At 32.6% G+C, this 21793-nt stretch overlaps 1 protein-coding gene across 1 annotated transcript; it reads left to right on the plus strand.

The window, feature by feature from the left end:
* The first annotated feature begins 10020 nt into the window (after positions 1-10020).
* LOC149563913 (protein BPS1, chloroplastic-like) lies at positions 10021-13141 on the plus strand. Its single transcript, XM_089828269.1, has 4 exons — positions 10021-10052; positions 11558-11635; positions 12558-12561; positions 12653-13141. Exons 1-4 carry the CDS (start codon positions 10021-10023, stop codon positions 13139-13141), a joined length of 603 nt encoding a protein of 200 aa, XP_089684395.1.
* Positions 13142-21793: the final 8652 nt, after the last annotated feature.

Raw genomic sequence — 21793 nt, forward strand, 5'->3', positions numbered from 1 at the left:
ATAACGTGACAAATAATTGTGTCTATCCAAATATATGTTTATCTTTGAAATATTCATCCCACATGTTCTGACAATGCTTTCTAATAGTGTTATCATTTATCAGATCTTTTGATGGAATTTGTTTAAAAAGTAGTTCCTTATCCAAATCCATCAAATTTGTTATGCCTTCTAATTTGCTTCTAACAGTAGAACTACCAATTTCTTCATCTTCATTACTTTAATTCCCTTCATAAATCTCATCCTGTTCAAGAATTTCAATAGGTAGGTTTTGGTTACATTTAGTATGACCTTTCATTTTGTCATCTCTTTTCCTATTGTAATTCCTTGATCTTTTCCTTTTACTGCCCATTGAATACTTTTATCTATAGAAAAAATAAATTAGATTTTGAATACTAAATACCAGCTAATGCTTTAATTTAGAGTACATAAAAATAAAAATAAGTAGATGGGAAAAAACACCTTACAAATATTCGATCCTTTGCAATTATGAGGATTTCTGCAAAATAATTGCTAAAAATGACTTCAAAAATCTTTGTCTTTCAGAAATGCTCTTCGACTTTTTGTTGTTTTCTATATTTATTAAAATAAAGAAAACACAAATCTTTTTTGTTAGATGAAACGGTTTGAAGCTAACTTATTTTATACTTGAAACTATAAAACTAACTGCTTGTGGTTAGTTGGGCCGATAGGGGTTCTGGCTGAAACCCTTTTGGCTAGAATGGTTCTGGCTAAAAGTGTTTCAGCTAGAACTACCTATATGGTATCCTAGGTGGCAGCTATACAAGCAAAAATAAGAACTTCTACAAACTTCTCACTTTGAAGGCCAATTTACCTACTAAATAGAAGTTTTTTTAAAAACTAAAAATATAGTTTTTTAGGTCTCAGAGTCAAGATTACGATCATATAATTTTTTTTAATTTTGATTATGGATAATATGTTATAATTTAAAAATATTACAAGAAGGTATTTTAAGATTCAGGAAGTTGTCTATTGAAAAATAGGATAAAAATAGTAAATCATGTTAAAAAATTATTATTTTCTAATGCTGCACTAGAGGAGAGAGTCTTCTTCAAGAATATGCAATTTGTTTTAACAAATATATAGATTTGATAGAAAAAGTTTGATGGGAGAAAAAAACTATCAATTTTTTATAACTTTGACTTTGACCAGTTATAACTTGTAAAATATTAGCCAAATTTCAATTTTTCTTTTTTGGTGCACTAGGTATACATGTCAACTCTAACATATTCGAAAATCAGACCAAAATATGAACATTTGCATATTTTTTTTGACACAAAAAAAACTATATTTTCAACATTTAAAAAAAAACAAAACATAGACTTTAAAAATTAAAAAATAGATAAAATTTTCACTCAATTTTTTAAAAAAAAATTATAGACATAAAATTCATCTAACTTTACACATTTCATTAGTTTACATCATCTTCAAATTCTAAGCACAAATGCCACTTTTATGTCATTAAAGTTGGAGATTTTAAATTCTGATACCACTTCTCCTTTATAAAAGGTGACATAGGTTTGTGCGTTTACCCGAGGAGATTTTTTGACTTTAGCTTGGGTTAGCAAGTCCTAACCCTTGCTTAAGGTTGTGCACATATTTAGGAGGGAGATTAGAATTATCTTAGAAAGGGGGTTATAGGGTAAGTGGTTTAGCTTTGATGGGATGGGTTAATTAGGTGGCTAAGTGAGGTTAGTATGGGTGAATGGGTTGGACTAGGTGTAAAGGTTCGGTTTGCGGATGTTTTAGGGGTTTAGATATTTTATTAAATGATTTATTTAATAAAATGGGGATATGAGATTAAATTAAATAGATTTGAGAATTTATTTAATTTAATAGAGGAATAGAGATTTAATTGATAAATTAATTTTGGGTTATCATTTGATTTTATCAATTAGACTATAGTTAATTAAATTAATTAATTAACTAGGGGATGACAATTAATTAATTAAATAATAAATATTTAATCAATAATGTCCTAGGAGATGACTAAATATGATTACCTATTTGTGTAATTAGATTTAGGTATCTACTAATGGTTTTATTAAAATTTTATTTGTAAAAATTAATTAGTTATATTTTGTGTTTAGTTCTTTCCAATTTTAAATATGTTTTCATTTATTATTATTACTAAACTTCTATTATTTTGATTAACTTATAAAATGTCCTTATATTCTTATTATTTTCCTAAAACAAATCTTTATTAATTTAAATTATACTTAATACACTAGAAAATAAAATTGCACCTTATATTTTCACTCAGTCTTATTTAAAAACTATGACAACATTTTGGATGTTGAGAACTATTTTATTATTGTTGGTAAACAAATTTGTTAGTTGAAAATGGCCCAATAGAGTGTATGTGGTAGATTGTTCACAATAGTTGGATAGGCCCTTGATATGCAACCTTCCTCTACGTTTAGAGGGGCAACTCCCTCGTATGATATTATTTTGAAGTTTTACAAATAAAAATGAAATCAAATTTTTAAAGATCAATAGATAACCATTGATGATGAATGCACCAGATGACTTCAAAGCTTTCCTAGGAACTAACTTAAACTACTAATTACAACAATCAAGATCTACACTTGAGAATTATCACTAGCACAATATTGATTCAAAGATTCATAAACATCTACACAATAGCATGAAAATGCTCACTATAAAGAGAATCAATATTTCTAACAATTTGCATTCAAAAGAAGAGAATTCAAATTGCACGTTCCTTTATTTTCTTGCACCAATAACCTAAGAGGAATTTTTTATTACAAAGAAAAACTTTGTACACACTTTCTAAATATTATCTTCTAATCAAAATTTTAGCATAGTGTCCCCTTTTTCTAAAGTCCAAAAAGCCCTTTACAAAGCCAAAAATGACTCCTTATATAGACATAGAGGTTAAGAACTACTTTTTCGTGGTTAATAATTGCCTCCAAAATACATAATTTTGGAGAGGTTAATTAACCTCACTAAAAATAACCTATACAAGGAAAACTCTAAGAACACAACTTAAGCTAGAATTACTAAGAATGGATATATATCTAATTACTAGTCTTCTAGCTATGAACTCTATCTATCTAAACATGATTGACTTATCCCAAAAATTCCTATAAGCATCGAGAATGATCAACATTGAATCATAATTGGGAATGAACACATATTCCATCCTAAGTTTGGTCGTAAAGTATTTATCCTATATCTCTTTTGACTCTTGTTGATAGGCTGAAATGTTGCAATCTTCTAGAGTGACTATGACTATACTAAGTTTCATCATAGTTTCAACATCTGACACTCAATTCTCCATTTCTAAATGAATTTGGATAATGAAGGAATCAAGAAGAAATTGGCAATCAATATGTTGAAGATCATTTTATTGCTTCTCCACCTGTGATAGTAGAGACTAGTTCATCCACAGTTTTCATTTTCAACTGTTCACATGAAGCTATTAGTTTTTCAAATTCAATGATCACTTTGCTAATATTTATCATTTTCCAGTTAATACTTTTACTCCAGATGTGTGTTTGATTCTAACTTGGATCAGTAATAATTTTCTCAAGAATCAAGATGTTTATATCTGACTTGGACATTTCTTGTAGTTCATTAGCTATTTTTTTCTAGGTGACTTTCTACTCCTTGTTGCTTTCTAGCTCTTTAGACATCTCTTGTATCTATTCAGTGGCTTTTCCATATATTTCCTTCATTCTAGATATGAGTTTTGAAGCATCTCCTATCATTTTTTTCATCCAAGCTTCGATCATCATACTTTGCGACTTGTATTTGTTTACTCTTTCAACAATGACATGATCAAGAATACCATCAAGGCCCATTAAGGATGGCGAAGTAACTATTGCCTTCACATTAGAAGAATTTCTAAGTGAATTGATGTAAGAAACCAACATCTGAACTTGTTCTTTGAGTTGCTCCTTTGATCTTTTCTCTTTCTTTGCTCTTTGTAACATTTGGGTAGTAGTCAATTCAAAATTCTAAAAATCTTTTTAGCAATAGATGGACCAAGATCAACCTTATTTAGAATGAAATCCAATTCGGGTGCTTCATCAACATTCTTCTCTATTATGGGGTTTTCTATTTCTATGCATAGATTGCTTGAAGTTTTATCAACGGCCAACCTAGACATCACTTTAGTCTTTTTCACTTTAAGAGGCTTCCAAAGGAAACTAGAGATTACATCAAATGGAGGTGGGATCATCTGAACAATTTTCTTCTTCTTTTGGAGACTAGTTTGGAGCCATGAATGTGTAGTAGCTAGAAGTGAAACTTGCATGTTTCCTATTTTATTTTCAACAATCATCATCAAATCTTTTGAATTAGATAATTGATTATCTAATTGCATGATGTCTATTAATGATATCTCAAGAGGAGAGAGACTTAAAGGAGGATTTTCTACATCATAAGAGGATGTAACTAGGATGTGTTGCTCAATAGTTTTATGGGTTCTTTGATCCTTTTCATTAGGTTCATTTCCTTCTTGATTCACTCTATTAGATTTACCTTTCCGTTTTGTCTTCCTTCTTTTTACTGTAAACTTAGCTGATTGATTTAGATCTTCATCTTTATATAGATCACTTGTATCCAACTATTGTATTTTCTCACCAAAAGTTTTCTTGAATGCCATTCAAGATGATTCTCCTTGATTACTTATCCTCTCTTTACTTTTGAATTGATTAGTCACTTTTTCCACTCTAATTCTACTGACTTAATCCCTTGTTCTTTTAAGGACATAGGCAGTCCTTTCCTTCAGGATTTTTAACTCCTAAACTGACCAATCCATAAGGGGAAGGTCTAGTAATTCAATATTCTCATAGTAGAAGGGATCAACCAAGGAAGCTTCATCATCATTTATACCTTTCACATCAATATCCACCTTGAATTCTATCACTTGCCTTACAGTAAGTTGCATCCAATCTCTCTTCCTAATTCTGAAATCACTTTCACAATCTTCCCAAAAATCTTCTAGAACTAGAAAGTAACCAAGGTTGGGGGTTAGATTTAACTCATTAACTGCATAGCCTTTTCTATCATAAGGGAAACACATGGTATAAGGATGTAAATTAATTGTGGTGATCAATCTATCTATGTTCCTTGCATCTGATGCAGTATCACAACTATAATGTCCAATGCCAATAGGGAAAGGTATTTCATCTATCTTCCTATTCCTGCAAAGCTTATTAACTTGACTAATCTATCTACACATTTCTATCAATATCAATTTATCATCAACAAATCTAGGTAGCATAAGGGGATACCTATCATATGTAGCTAATATGATATAAGTGAACTTCAGGGATTGGCTGAAAACACTTCCATACTTTTGTACTATTATCGTTTCTTCTAGTAAAATTTTGAGTCCCATGTTTCCCTGAATTTCTCTTACAGTTAACATTTTGAATGTATCATTCACTCTTCTAAAATGGTGTAGGCTACTATCATATTGTATCTAAGGAAGATGATTGTAAATAATAGTCATATCATTATATATACCTTGTCACTTAAGCCTTAGCCAACTTTTGGTGCTTGCAATAGCATAGAAGAGATAAGAAGTCATGTAGAAATAATCATTTTCTTAGAGTTCTATGAGTTGCCTATGCAATGAGTCACTAATAATTTCAGCCCAATCAATGTGTTCCTTCCCTTCGTAGACCATGTTAAGAAATAAGAACATCTAAACTTCAAAGTCATGCAAATCCCAAAGTCCTATTATCTTGCTTAATAGAGTTACAATATTTGCTATATCTTGTTTTAACGATGACCTATGGATGGACTTGGCTAGTTGATATTTCCCTTTCCTTGGTTGCGAGAGTCATGATTTGGCAACAATTTTCAAATAATGAGTTTTATTTGCCATATAGTACTCCTTAGCGGTTCTTACATTGATGTTGGCATATTGCACTCTGGTAGGTAATCAAAAAGTAATGGCAAAAGCAACTAGATCCAAACAGACAATCACTTTGTTATTTGATGAAATGACTTCCCTGGTATTTGGATGATAAGCTTCCATGCATTCCAACACTAGATCAGGGCACTATGCTGAGATGGGGTGCCCTTTTGCTCAAGCTCTGTTGCTTTCCAATATTTTTCAGCTAAAGGGGTCATGTCCTCGCTCTCAAGAGATAACCAAAAATCTTGAAGGAAAACACTTCCTAAGATGGTATCACCAATGTCGAGAAGTGTATTTTTTAAAATGGGAGCATAGTTGGGCCTTTGATATTTATACTTCATGGCTTTCCAGTTGATCTTTTGTTTGGTTACTTTAAATGCCTTCAATTCCCACAATGCACTTCGCAAATTGAAGACTTCACAATTCAATCTGAAAACTATTCATAAAATATCCATGCATTGCTTAGAGTTTCCTATTGAGGTAATTTGATGAATATTTGTGGCTTAAAGCTTGGATTTCCCTTAAAATATAATTTTTCCTTCATTTATGATTGCACCAATTTGAGGTGTGTTTATGCTTTCAAGTTTAATTTATATTAAATTGCCACTTTATTTCAAAGCATACATGTCTACTTTGCATTCAAAGTACATCACCCAATCCTTCAAAAACTAGTGTGTGAATTTACATAGACCTTTTGGAAAATAGTTTGTGTGGTTTTTTTATGCCATGCTTGGCATTTATCTCATGTTCTTAAGAGTCCTCAAGACCAAACCATCACCCTTAAGAGACACTCAAACATCTACTCCATTAAAAAAATTATCCATCAATTCCCATATTCTAATTGTGTAAAGTGCCCAAGATAGCTTCAATATTCAGTTTCAGGATCATTGCTCTGCTAGCCACATCTTAAAAATGTATCACCATTAATATTTCGACTCAACCAAATAAATGTAGCTTGGCTAATCATATATCCATTTCAGCACTTTTAATAACTCTGCATATAATTGATCAATGTATCATATGAAGCAAAGTACATATGGAACACTATCGAGCAACACATATTGCTTTCTCTTATATTGCTGCAAATCCTTGCTATGCCCATCTTTACCTTTGTGACTATACTCATTGATTCCTAAGAAATGGCATATCTGAGCCATTCCATCAAATAGTTCATAGGCTTCATATTTGCCAACTTCAAATGCTCCTATCCCATGCACAAATAGAGTGGATGAAGGAAAATCTTGGCTATGATCCTTAGATGTTATAGTGATGCTTTCAGAGCATTTAGTTAAACACTTGTTGTGCTTTCATCCATGAAGTTTTGCATCTCCATTGTGATCATATAAATGGCCAACTCACAAGCTCTTATAACTAGAAGCATTCTCTATTCAACCTTCATCTAATCATTGACATTACCTTTACATGTCGTGGATTAGGAATGAATCCCTTCTCTATGCATGGAGTTTGAGAGACTTTAACTTTTGTGTTAGACCAATTCAGGGGATATGGTGGATGCAGGATCCTTCTACTAGATAGATACTTGTTCTCAATGCTTTTGCATTGAGTGTTGTAGGTTGAGAGATGCAAGAAAGCCGCAAGATAAAATGTGGAGAGAACTTATTGAAAATGGTCATGTGCCTTGACTGTGGCTTCTTCATGTACACCTTGGTTCAGTCATGATGCATTTCAATATGAATGTAGCTTTCTAAAGTGGGAGCATTTTTCTTGTATGTTTCCACATTGCAAATTCCCAATGCAGTTCACATTTTTGGATCTTTCTATGGGCTTGGCAACACAATTTATCTTTTTAAAATATTTTTGGACTTCTTCATCTATTCATCCGCACTCACCCTGTGAATATTGATTCCAATGATAGTGCATCGAGGAGCATTATATCAAATAGTTTGTGTGCATAGCCTTTGGTGCATTTGGAACATACAATTAATTTCCTTTGTTTGATAAATTTTTTTATGCTCAATCTATCGGTCTTATATCTCTTGCCAAAGCTCCATTACAAAGTGGGATACATCAGCATCGAGAAACATCCATCGCATTTGGTGTGATGATACATTGTCTTGATAAACAAGTCAGTGGCTCCACTGTAAAGATTTTCATGATTGACATTTGTAGTTGTATCTATCTCACGTTTGGCATTTCCATCAACCAATAATCATGACAACTTTGATAATCTTTTGTAATCAAGAATTTCCATAGAACGAGATCTCTTCAATATATTTGCAATTGGAGGTTTGAGAGCTTTGTCAAACTTGGAAACCTTTTCTTTGACTTTGCATTATACCCATTGTCTCTACCTTTTATTTTCTTTATTTTTATCAACTAAAAGGTTAATAGCTATCTCAAAAGTATGTGTTTTAAGCCTCTAACCTTAAACTTTTTGGATGATAGGTTAAGGTTAATGGTTCAGAATATGTGTTTTGAAAATTTATCTTAACCTCATTTTGATGGAGAGGTTGAGATTTCAAATTGAAACATGTGTTTTAGAAATAAAAAATTCAAAGTGCTGGATGGAGCTAGAGACAAAGTGGGTGTATCAAGATAAAAAAATTATTAAAAATACAATTGATAATTGGCCATTTCAAAGCTTGAAGTTTGATACATCCAAACTTGTTTTGACTCAAAATAAGGATGGATTTTTTTTACAATTCGTGAGTACAAGAACCATAACAACAATTATTTAGTTGAGTTTTGTATTCACAAGTATCTTATTTTTATATATTGGTCACTCTTTTTTAATGTTACTACAGATTTGAAAAGTGTGATCCTATTTTTATAAATTATAAAATAACTTGAATATATTTAAATTTCAAAACGAATTTAAAATAAAATATTACAATATTAAGAAGATCATAATTATCTAATTGTAATTCTATAATATAATAAAAGGCTATGATAATTGAATGAGGTAGAAAGATTTTTTTTTAAATATCAAAAGTCAACACAAACCACTTTATTAAAGTTACAATAATTTTACTCAAGATATAATTGATTACTTCAATCTAAATCTACATTTTAGAATTTTTTCGAAGTTATATAATAATATTCAAAAAATCGTTCAAAAATATTTAAAATGTTAAAAGATCAATTATGTGAAGAAAACATAGAAGAAGTGGTTTTTAAAATGTAAATCTAGTCAATTGGACCTTGGTACTAGTAAAGTTGAATGACTCACAAAGAGTCCAATCAAGCTTTGTTGATTGCAAGCTCCAACATCATTTCAATGATAGAAACCCTCTATCATAAAAATAAAATAAAAATGTAAATCTGACATTCTACTATATAATTTATTAATTTTTAAAACTCAATAACTAACTAGTTATATGTATAAGGATTGTGCTAGTTATTAAGAATTCATAAACTTATTGTGTCAAATCTACAATTTATATTAAATAATAATTTGAATCCTAATTACTGGCAAACTTTAGTAACATTTATTTTTAAAAATAACAAGGTTTTTTTTTTCTTTGTGGATAGAACCTTTTGAAGAGATATTTGATTTCTTGACTAATTTTAGTTATTTATTTATTTTCTCTTTTAATAGTGTATATATGACCTTAATTGACTAGTGGACAATTATATGAAATAAACAAAGTTACACATAATTTTCTCTAAAGAATAATTACCAAAAAAATCAAACCAATTTTTACCCCGAACATTAAAAAAAATTCCTTTAAATCTTAAATATAATTTTTTTTATTTAGGCCATTTAGAAAACAAATTAAAAAATTCATTCAAAAAATAAATCTATCAAAAACTCTCTCTTGGAAAGTCATATAATCAAAATAATTCCCTAAATTTAATGATAAAATATTATAGAACTCTCATTGAAAAGTCACATAATCAAAATGGTTCCCTAAATTTAATGATTAAATATTATAAGAATTAAACACATTACCAAATTCAGGCAAAAGCCTACAATGCAATGATAACTTGTGAGCCTCTCATGTGGGAGGTCTTGGGTATGAATCTACCTTCGGTTAACATGTAATAATAATTAATTTCAACAAATAATAATAATTAATCTAGGCTCGATGGTCATATTGGCCATTTTTGCACTTTTGAACCGTATATTAAAAAAATGTAAGACCATGGGATATTTTCTTAGAGAACCGTCAATATGGTAAGTAAGTTTTTAGGAAACCATCAATATTTGTTATAGGTAATTTACTATTATATTTAATATTATACATGAATGTGATTTTATAATATGTATAACATATATCTATGATAAATATATATTATTTTATATTATAGATATTTCTATTTTTTTCTAAATGAATGCATATTTATATTAATTTAGAAACTTGTTGAAATAAAATATAATAAAATTTAAAAACTTGTTTCTAAAAACATAAATTTTAAAAATCTCTTAAAGTAATTAGAAACTTGCTTTTTTGAGATTTTGGTATATAGTACTAATTAATTATTATAAGTTATTCGAAATTTTACATATATTACTAAATAATATTATTATTTATAATTTAGAGAATATTTAGATTTAAAATGATCTTTAAATTATTATAAAATAAAAAAAATTGACAATCAATTTTTTTATGAAAACATACAATGAAAGGCATGAAAAATTGAGCCGTATGACAGGAAGGGGCGGCCATAAAATTCCAGGCCTAGTGACTTCGAACCTAACAAATTTACAAATTTTTTTTGAAGCTTCCATACCTGGTATGGAAGATTTATGATGCAACTGTTGCATATCGTCGTCAGCAAAATTTTGCATAAATTTTCTTGCATAATATCATTCTATAAGCTTTTTAAGTTTGGAAAGGAATCATACAAAATCTTTGTTTGATTAAAAAGAGGTTTTATCTATTGCTTACTACTAGATACATAATCTAAATTCTAGAAAATCAACTATCCTCCTTTTTCCACAAAAAAATTAGGCATAAATAAATTTCGGTGTAGCACATTAAATATCTGGCGAGCTAAATATGCTTAAAAATTGCTAATATAAAACTTTTTGAAAATAGAAATCTTTTATTTAATAAAATAAATTAAAAAGCTAAAAAAGTGATTTTAGAATAACTTCACAAAATAGTCAAAAGATAAAAAAAACAAAAATAAAAGCACATAAAATGAATAAAAGAAAAAATCTAAATAAAAGATTGTTCCCAACAAGATAATTGATTTTTTTAGTTTGAATTATTTCCTATTTAAATGTGTAGTTTTAAGTGTTTTTTTTTTTTTTTTGTGTTTTTTGGTTTAATTTCTCCTATATAGAAAACCTCCTTGATGAAGTTCAAAATTAGACATGAAATTGGTATTGTGCAGGAAGTGATTCTCTTTGGTTTCAGTTTGTCTTGAAGAAGTTGCAATCTTGTTTTTGGCTACAGAAAACCCTAAGCAATCTTTCTTACTTGGGGCTGAAATGAGAACTCTTTCCTTCTCCTTGTTTCAAATTCCTTTCATGCAAAATAGCACAAAGAGCTTCAATCCAAGGCACAGTGAGGCATTGGAGGGTTTTGAGGCATCTTTAGCAGATAGATTGAAGCATCTCTAGATGACGAAGCCAAAGGGCATAAATTGGGCATGGATGGAACAAACCATGGAGGTGTTATCTGCAACACACAAGGATCTCAGATCCTTCATTGCAGACTTGTAGTTTTCTAGCGATGACAAATTGTTTGACGAGTGTCTGGATGACAGGAGGAAACTGCTTGAGATCTGCAATTTGTTGAACGCCGAAAAGTCTTATTTTTTTTTTTTAAGCTCTCAGTGGAATCTGTGAACAAATTAAAATAACAACTTTTAAAATTTTCAATCGACACTAACTATTGTTGAGTGCTAGTTTTGCTTGGCAAGGGAATGAGCCGAGTGGTAGGAGAGTGCCGAGTGAGCTCAGCAAATGAAGAACAACTCAGTACCAATGGATGTCGAGTGAGCTTGGTAGTGTGGATGCCGAGTGAACTCGGTAGCCACTAGAGGGTAGAGCTCGGTAGAAGAAGGTACCGAGTGAACTCAGTAGCCAATGCAGAGATTCAAAAAAACTTCAACAAAACTTAACCAAGTGAATATTTTAACGTGAATATTTTCACCATTAAAAATCAAAGAGCTAAAGTATGAAGCTTCTAAATAAACTTTTCAAATGCAATGAATAGAAGTAGAACAATGGATTCAAGTATGCCTACTTGCTTTCTATTCAAATTTGATTAAATCATTATAAAATCTGGGAGCATTCAGCTTCAACCAAAAAAATTTAAAATAACCTTAAAACTTTAAACAACTTCAATACTTTAGAAACTTTAAACTTGCAGCTCTAATGACTACATACAATAATGCCTAGAACAATCATTGCTTCACAAGTCGAATCAAACAATAAACTATGAACTTATAGAATGACACAAAGAAGTACGTGCAATTGCAGTCCTATAACAAGCTTCCTTTTGTCTCTGCAACGACTGGATTTGCTGATCACTTTCTTTCTACTTTACTCTACTCTGCAACTTCTCTCTTCTCTACTCTACTAAACTTTTTTTTTCTCCGTCTCACAGAATGAATTAATCAAACATTCTTTTTTTATCTTTGGCAAAATATTTTCCCCCTCTTTTCAGAATTTCAAAAAACTCACCTACCGCATTCATGTTTTCTATCTGTTCTGTAATCCATCAAGAGTGGTAAGTAGGCCTTTGGCTCCAAGGACAAATGTCAACTACAATTAATATTCCAACAAAATCTATATTACATCTGCTGGACTTTTTTGGGGAGGTTACACCATATGACGTTGCGTGTACTCTTGCCATGAACAACCTGGAGGAGTTGCCCTGCAGAATTAGAGAGAAGTTGAACAGTGGCTTGTTCAAAATGAGCTCTCTAGCTGAGAGCAGCACTGCCATTTTACAGAGTATGAACAAATATCTTCAGCTTGGGAAGGAGAAATGGTCAAGCAAGGGCAAGCTTTTGATGAGGGCAATGTATGGAGTGATGGCGACGAGCTTATTTGCATGGAGTATTTTTGCATATGGTTTGACAGGATCTGTTTATTCATTTGGAGGATTAATGAAGATTCCTGAAGGGTTGTTGTGGTCGACATCATTTAGAAATTTGCAGGAGGAAGTAAATGGGGACATCCAGAGTGGGGTTTCTGATCTGCGCGTGTTTCTTTCGCACAAAATACGGGAGCTATTTTTCTCAGTTAAAATTTTGGCAATCAGGGTGCAAGCAGATCGCGTACCATTGGAAGATGGCATGCAGTAGAGTGGGTGTTAAAGAAGTAAGGCACGGAGCTCATCAATGGAGTATTGCATGCATCATAAAGTCTATTGAAGAAATAAGGCACGCTGCAGAGATGCTCTACAATTGGATGGACTCTTTAGTTAATCAGATCGATGAGGTTTTGATCTGAAGACGATATGTTTCTTTTAGAAGTAGTGAAGGACTTTCAGATTTGGGGAGGTGTAACTCAGTATAAAATGTTTTTCCTTTCTAAATTTTCATATATTACACTGACTTCTAACTGTACATTCGATATTATGATCATAATTCCATTTTCAAGTACTACATCTAGGTAATTAAACGAGACATATTTATGACCGTGTTACAACATCTAGTTAATTCAAATTGAATTTCCTGCCGCATGCCATGCATAGCCTTTATCATACATGTATGCCATTCACTCTATACTGTAGTCTTTTGTCTTTCACAGTGACTCTTATCTGAAAATTCTTATGGATATCAATTAGCAATCAAAGATGTAAGATTAATTTACCTTTTTACTATCAATATAATATACTATTTATTATTCAAGTTAGTTGTGAAGATTTTTTCACACTATCAAATGGTTTATTTATTATATTTAATTTTTATTTAAAATATTTTTACCTTTTATTTAATTCAATCTGTAAAACTAAAAAGAATATATTTAATTAAATTTTTTGAATTAATTTATAATTTATTTTAAAATTATTTTAAATAGTTTGATTTAATCTTAAAAATATTTTTTTTTATCTAAATTCATTTAGTGTTCTTTAAATCTTTCAATTGAAAAAAAAAATATATACAAACTTTTCTTATCAAAAACTTTATAAGTACAAATTAATATTTGAAAAGGAAATTATATCAACCGAAATTTATTAGATAAGAGTAAACAATTTTATTTGTTTTGTTTTGATTTTATACTAGTTAAAATCAATAAATTTGACTAATGTAATGTCTTTTATTAGATAAATAAGTTTTACAGGGATCTCGAAACCCAAGTTTGAAACAATACAAAAGGCTGAAAAAAAGCAATTAAAGCCCAGCCAAAGGACAATGGCCAAACAAAAGGCCAAAACAATAGATCACCATACAAAAGGTGACCAAAGTGGCAACATAATAGCCACCAACATAGGTTTTGTCTAGGCTCCTGAAACCCAAAGAAGATAGGGGGAAAAAGTCCCCAACCATGATACACAACAAAATACAACAGGCCAAAAGCCAGGGGACAAAAAAAGTACGACAGGCCAAAAAGACTAGTCATGCTTTACCTTTAGATCCCTTCTTTTGAGAACGTAATGCCATATCAAAAGAGGCAGTGGACGACTTGATCTTTTTTCCTTTGACTACAGTCCATCCATCCTTCACCAAGCCAGCAGCCTTTTGCCACTGTAAATCAACAACACCAGAGCCAAGCCCAGAAATCCTTGAGACCAGGGAAGAGGCCGCAATAGGAATATCTACAACCAGGGAAGAAGGCACAGGAAGGTCTGACCCTGATAAAGAAGAAGTGGAGGGCATGACCATATATCCTTTTACTGAGGTCCTTCCAACCCCCACCAAACTAGCATCCATCTGGCTCTAAGAAGCAACAATGCCACAACTAGACCCTGAAACCCCTGAAGCTAGGGGAAAAACTACAAAAAAGGAAGATACAGTAGAAACAAGAGAAGGAACATCAACCTAAGAAGGAGCTAGAGAGGTGGCTACTCCCAGCACACCAGAAGATAGAATAGTTGCATCCTCAAAAGGAGCCAAAGGAGGATCCTCCATCAAATCACTAGAAGATGGGATAGCGGAAACCAAAGACTGATTTGTTGCAACCAAAGGTGCCAAAGGAAGATCCTTTACCAAAGAGCTAGGAATAGTAGAAGAATACTACACCAAAATATCTTGAAGAGAGTCAACATCACCTGTAGAGAGGACCTTATGGACCGTGTAGTGACCATCTGAGGCCCTTTTCCACCAAGAAGGGGGCATCTTCGATCTAGATTTACCAATGGAGCAGCCAGAAGCTAGGTGACCAGTCTTGCAACACTTCCTATAGCAGAAAGGGATACCCTCATAGTCAAGAAGGATATTCCATGATCCTAATGTAGAAGCCACTGAAATCATATCTAGAAGTCCCTTGGAGACATCAATCTCAACCAGTATGCGAGCATATGTTGTTCAAAAAACATTGGATGAATCCTTATCAATGAATCAAAATGCACCAAGGGATCTCCCCACCTCCTCCAAAACAAAATCTACCCAAAGGTGAAGGAGGAGATTCAACAACCTAACCCAGATAGGGAACATATTAAAAGATTCTATCAATGGGTTGAAATCTTTATGCCAAAGTTTAGCCATCAAGGGAAACTTCACTTCCCAATAGAAAATATGGCGAAGGATGGCATCTCTATCAGTAGCAAATTCAAATTTAACAATGAACAATCCCCTAGGCAAAGGGTAAATATGGGCTGTCTCTGAAATAATGGTGTCCCAAAAATGGGAAATCTAGGCATGCAAGTCCGACAAAGAAGGCCAAAAACCCTTAAAATAAAAGATAGCAGCATTGGCTGAGAAGTCAACCATACAACTTAAGATCTCATCAATAATATCAGATTTTAAATCAATCTTTAAAGGGTTACTTACTGCAATCGGAGCCCCTGAATGCACAATATCATGAAGCCCTAGCTTATTAGCAAGTCCACCAAGACCAGCCTCAAAGGCAACGACATCAACATAGGAAATTGCTGAACCACCCGCACCAGGAAAACAAACCCTAGAAGCCAAAGAGACCTCCATAAAGCTAAACACAAGAATAAACTCGATCCAAAGCCAGTCACTAGAGTAAGAGCAGGACCCACATTGGAGCAGAAGTTGAATCCAGGAATAAAAGCTGAGCCGAAGTCAAATTCAGGCACAGAGGCAGGATCGAAGCTAGGGGCCGAAGCTGAAGCCTAAGATAGGTGCAGGGAACTAGGTGGGAGCCAAGGGCCGAAGCTGAAGCCAAAGCCAGGTGCAGGGAGCCAAGCGAGAAAAAAATATTCAAAAAAACTCTCGGTGCAAACAAACCCAAGAAGTTGAAGGGACCTCTATAAAGTTGAACCTAACTAATGTAATGTTATTGTTGCAATTTAGTTGATTATATAGTATTTTATTTTTTTAATAATTAATTAAAGTTAAGATAATAAAATGGATCAAATAATTTAATCTAACATGTACATGGTTAGAAAAATTGGTAGTATGATGAAAATGATAGAAATTGAAAACCTCCCTATAACTTTATCAAAATATCAAAATAACTACCTTAGGAAAATGTGAACTCTATTTAGAATTTAATTTTCATACATAATTAATTGCTTTACTCTATTTTAAAATTAATATTTAGATATATTTCTTTTAAATACATTTTTAAAATGATTGATTAATTAATTATTTTAAAAACGAGAACAAAGAAAGATTATATAAGAAAAGTAATATAATATATTTTTAAAATAAAAAAAATTGACTAATGTTATTGTTACAATTTAGTTGATTGTAAAGTATTTTTATTATTATAATTCATTATATTGAGATAATAAAATAAATTAAATAATTTAATCTAAACACATGCTTAGAAAAATTGGTAGTATGATGAAAATGGAAAAATTAAGAACATGCCTATAACCTTATCAAAATAAAAAATAACTAACATATACCTTTGGAAAATGTGAACTCTATTTAGAATTTAATTTTTCATACATAATTAATTTCTTTATTCAAACTTAATATAATTCAAATACATTTTTAAATGGATAGATTCATTAATCATTTTAAAAATGAAATTAAAGAAAGATTCTATAAGAAAAATAGTATAATTTATTTTTAAAATCAATAATTTTATATTAAATTTTTAAGGAAAAATTTAAACAAGATCATAATTTAACTAAAGAAAAAATAAAATTAGCTTATATTATATATATATATATAAAGTTAAGAGATATCCTTCTCGAGGTGTCTATTTTTATATTTATGCGAGTCTAAGAGGCATGAGGAAATCTGTCTCATTTTTACTTCCATTTCCTCTATGTAATTTTCATGATTTTAATTGTAATTATATTTAGTCTATTTCTATTTTATTTTTCTGACATGTAAATGAACGTCAATTTTTTTCAAAATAGAAAATGTTTTCATTCAAGATTGTTGCCACTGTAGAAAGCTTCTCAGCTTTGGAACAAAAATACTATAGTAGATTAATATAATCAATAAGTCATTTTGTTTAAGAATTTGTGAAATTTTCAATTTGAATCAAACAATTTAAAATAACTTAAAAATCATAAAAAATTAAATAATAACTTAATTCAAAAATTTAAATTAAATATATTGTAAAAAGGTTTTAAACTTTTTAGATATAATCAATAAACCATTTCATAGTATGTCAAAAAATTGAAGGATAAATATTATATTATATTGATAGTGAAAAGGTAAAATAATTTAAATCTTTAGAATGACTTAAAAATATTACCTTCTAATAAGACTGGCTATAAAGGCAAAAGACTCTCAGTACGTTTTCTGCAATGTAGAGTGAATGGTATGGTGTATGGAGGACTATGCATGACATGGAGTAGGGAATTTGTCGGCTGCATAGCCGGCTCCCTAAGCAATGTCACTAGTTAGTGGGTTTGATCGTAATCATTGCATTTTTATACATAGAAACTAGATATTCACATTGTTTTTATCTTCCTTTCACTTGTTTATATGATGTACATAGTGGAGTTTTAGATAAGAGAATGATACACACCAATTTCCCTTTTCTTTAATTGAAAGAGATTAAGGAAGGAGTTATTTTAGATTATTTTTTTATGCTTGTTTGATCATATATAACGTCTATGTGAACATACTCTTATCATGCTTCCACATGCTTTGATCAGATTTCAACCCATTCTTTCTTTCTTTGTCATGGGGCCCAAACCACACATCAGAGTAGACCCTCTTATGGATTTTGAATCCATTCTACATTTCTTTTAGGCCTTACAACCACGTTGTCGTCTCTTCTTCCAAGATGTGTTATGAAATATTTTGTACTAGAGATGTCCAACAACATAACCATTTCATCTTTACCATCATTTGAATAGCACAGGGGTTTTCTTCCCTTCAAAAATGTGCTGGTAATATAACCTGAAACATTAAATTTATATTAAAAACAAGATAAATAGAATGAAATCATCATCTTATGAATTGCAAGGTATGATAATGCATTGAAGGAATGAATTTGTAAGCCAGTAAACTGCAGCTTGTAGTAGTACATTGAAGTAATCCTTTTATATTATGGCCAAGATGTAAAAGATTAATTTAAAAACCAAATGTTGAACTATATTTTTCTATCTTGTTAGCCAAGGATGGATCCCCAATGCTTTCAACATCAAATATTGTTCTATTAGCAACTTTTCTTTATTGTACTTTTTATGGGCTAGAGCTACTTTGGGTTTTTAACTACATTCTTGGATGCATTTATAGTATTATAATTTTTCTTTTTTTTATGTATCGGACTGCACAACCTCAATTTTTTATTATCAAAAGTAAGTGCTTATCATTGTAGGGCAATCCAATACAACAAGGTAGAAATCTTGAGTATCCAATTCAAGCTCACAGCTACACATTTGCAAACCAACTTGGGTTTGAATTTTCATATCTCTTTGAAAATCATAACTATATCAATGCTAATTTTACTTTTTTGATTGAAATCTCCTTCTACAATACATCCTTCAAGAACTATGTTACATATAAGAAATGCAACAAAAACCCTAGCATTTCCCATTTTTCCAACCTAATCTTGTCTACCCATTTTTTTCGTTCTTTTATTGACAATTTTTCTAAATAAAGAAGCATTTTGGTCCTCCTTTTAACTTTATCATACATATGTTAGGAACCTGTGTGTTCCTTCTGTTTATTTTGTTAGAGTAGTGTTGTTGGACGCATATGCTTTGTAAGTCGTCCCGTGAGTATATTTTATTATCCCACATGCATAGGTAGTATTACTTTTCTAGATCGTACCCAGTATATAAGAATAGGTTGAGGCCCTTGATGGGCACGGACGAATTTATTGTATTGAGCTTGCTCAAAGGAGGTTACCCCCTCGAAGTGGCCTGCGATCAGTAGATTCATTCTGAGTTCTGCTATCACTTTGTATTCTGTTATTTCGAGCATTCTCACGATATTGCTATAAGGAGGTTCTTCACATCTGGTATCAGAGCACTCTCTTGGGCTCGCTGGGTGGAAATTACATCAATTTTTTTTTTTCTGTCGTGGCCTTCAGGTTCCTCTCACTTCTAATATCTCTTGTTATTGCAATAACTCTTTTCAGTTGTTCTGTCTGCGAGTGAATTTTTCTAAGTCGACTGTTCAAAAAAAAAAGAGTAAAATTTTTTCTATTTTTTAGTCGTAGCTTCCTTGTTTGCTTTCTGTTTCTGCTCATACTTCCGCAGAACGTCTGCAATATCATTTCGCATACTTCCTTCCTTGGCGACCCAACCCCAAATTTTACATATCAAAGCCCTAAATCCCTCATTTATCTAATTTTAGGGTTTGCCCTATCTTTTTCACCTATCATCCAATCGCCACCAAACTGAGCCACAAGATTCAATTCCTCATTTTGCTCCCTTATCCCTCTTGGACTGTTCGCCTCATTTCGCCTCCCTACCCTTGAAACCCTCATTTTTCTTTTTCCCTTGTCCCCAGATAGTCTCCCACCACCCGTCGAACACCCATTTCCTATATGAGTTTTACCCAAATCCAAGTTTGCCATAACTAAAAAAGTTTTTGTTTCTCATCTTCTACCCATTCGAAAAAAAAAAAAAACCTTGTTTTATGGTTGTTACGCGTACAGGAGCAAAAATCATGGAAGAGGAAATTGCATCCCTCAAAACCAAACTTCAAGATCTGGATGACAAAATTCTGGGTCTTAACTTTCAGCAGTCAGCCATGAGCCGAAACTATTCAGGAGATACTGGGTCCTCTTCTGGCAATTTCCGTGGACCAAAGCTTGATTTTCCACGCTTCGATGGTTCTGATCCGACTGGATGGATCTATAGGGCAGAGCAGTATTTCAGCTTGCATAATACTTTGGATAACCACAAAGTCCCCCTTGCATCTTTTCATTTGGAACATGAAGCTCTTCAATGGTTCCGTTGGTACATCAAGGCTAATGTAGGCCCAACGTGGAGAGAATTGTGCACCCTCATTTTGGAGCGCTTTGGCCCTAGTTCCTTTGATGATTTCACAGGAGCACTCACTAAACTGCGTCAAACAGACACTATAAGAGAATACCAGACAGAGTTTGAAAAATTAGCTAATCACACAGAGGGCTTGTCTGATGAATTCTTCCGTAGTTGTTTTGTCAGTGGTCTGAAGGATGCACTTCGCTCAGAAGTCAAAATGTTTCGACCTACTACAATGATGGAAGCCCTTGGGTTGGCTAAGTTAGCGGAAGACAAGATTAGTGCTCTACAACGCTCCAGATCTAATTTTTTTCCATTTAGAAATACAGGTTCTCACAACCCTCCAGTCATACCAGCTCCCAGAACTACTCTGATCAAGCACTTGTCTGAAACAGAGATGCGAGTCAGGCGAGACAAAGGGCTTTGTTATAATTGTGATGAGAAATGGTCTCGGGGCCATAGATGTGTTCAGCAAAAGCTCTATCTCTTGGATGTGGATTCTCCACCGGAACTGGAAGAATATGTAGATGCTCAGGAAACAGTGGATGATGAGGTTGAGCCTCACCAGCCTGAACCTCCTTCACCAGAAGCTCCACCAGAGATATCTGTCCATGCTTTGGCAGGAGTCACTACTCCACAAACCATGCGGGTCCAGGGTTTCTTCAAGAAGATCCCTCTTACTATACTCATTGATTCTGGTAGCACTCATAACTTCATTGATCCACGAATAGCCAAACAGGCTGATTGCTTTATCCATCCCTGCTCTAGCTTTGAAGTCATGATTGCCAATGGGGGCACTTTACCTTGTAAAGGGAAATGTCGCAATGTGCGTCTCTCTATTGGAGATTATAACATGCGCTCTGACATGTTTGCCTTACCCTTAGGTGGCTGTGATGTGGTTTTGGGTGCCCAATGGTTACGCACTCTTGGCCCCATTCTCTGGGATTTTGCTGAACTTTGGATGCAGTTTTCAGCCGAGGGGCACCAACACACTTTGAAAGGCTTACAACCAGGGTCTCTCAGCATCATCAGTTCACACCGTATGGAAAAAATTCTTAAGAAGAATTCACATGGTGTCATCGCTCAGCTCCATTCCATTCAGATGCAGCCATCAGCAGTCTCTAGCACTCCTGCCGATCTCCAACACATTTTGGACAAGTATTCTGGTATATTTGCTGAACCTGTGGGATTACCTCCTTCTCGTCCAGAGGACCACCGTATTCAGCTCCTTCCTGGCAGTGTTCCGCCCAACATCAGGCCCTACCGCTACCCATTTCATCAGAAGACCGAAATCGAGATACTTGTCCGTGACTTACTGAAGCAAGGTATTATTCGCCCTAGTACCAGTTCCTTTTCTTCTCCAGTTCTGCTTGTTCGCAAAAAAGATGGGTCATGGCGACTCTGCATTGATTTCCGAGCACTTAATCATCTCACTATAAAGGACAAGTTTCCCATTCCAGTTGTTGATGAACTT

The sequence above is a fragment of the Cupressus sempervirens genome, chromosome 4, assembly GCF_028749045.1.
Source record: "Cupressus sempervirens isolate cs-2001-9-10 chromosome 4, ASM2874904v1, whole genome shotgun sequence".
In the NCBI taxonomy this organism is placed as follows: domain Eukaryota; kingdom Viridiplantae; phylum Streptophyta; class Pinopsida; order Cupressales; family Cupressaceae; genus Cupressus; species Cupressus sempervirens.

What these genes read in the sequence shown, in the direction of transcription:
- LOC149563913 (XM_089828269.1), top strand. Translation starts at nt 10,021, where the DNA reads ATGGGATATTTTCTTAGAGAACCGTCAATATG. An exon ending in CTTAGAGAACCGTCAATATG is followed by an intron (nt 10,053 to 11,557) that starts GTAAGTAAGTTT and finishes GTAGTTTTCTAG; the next exon opens with CGATGACAAATTGTTTGACG.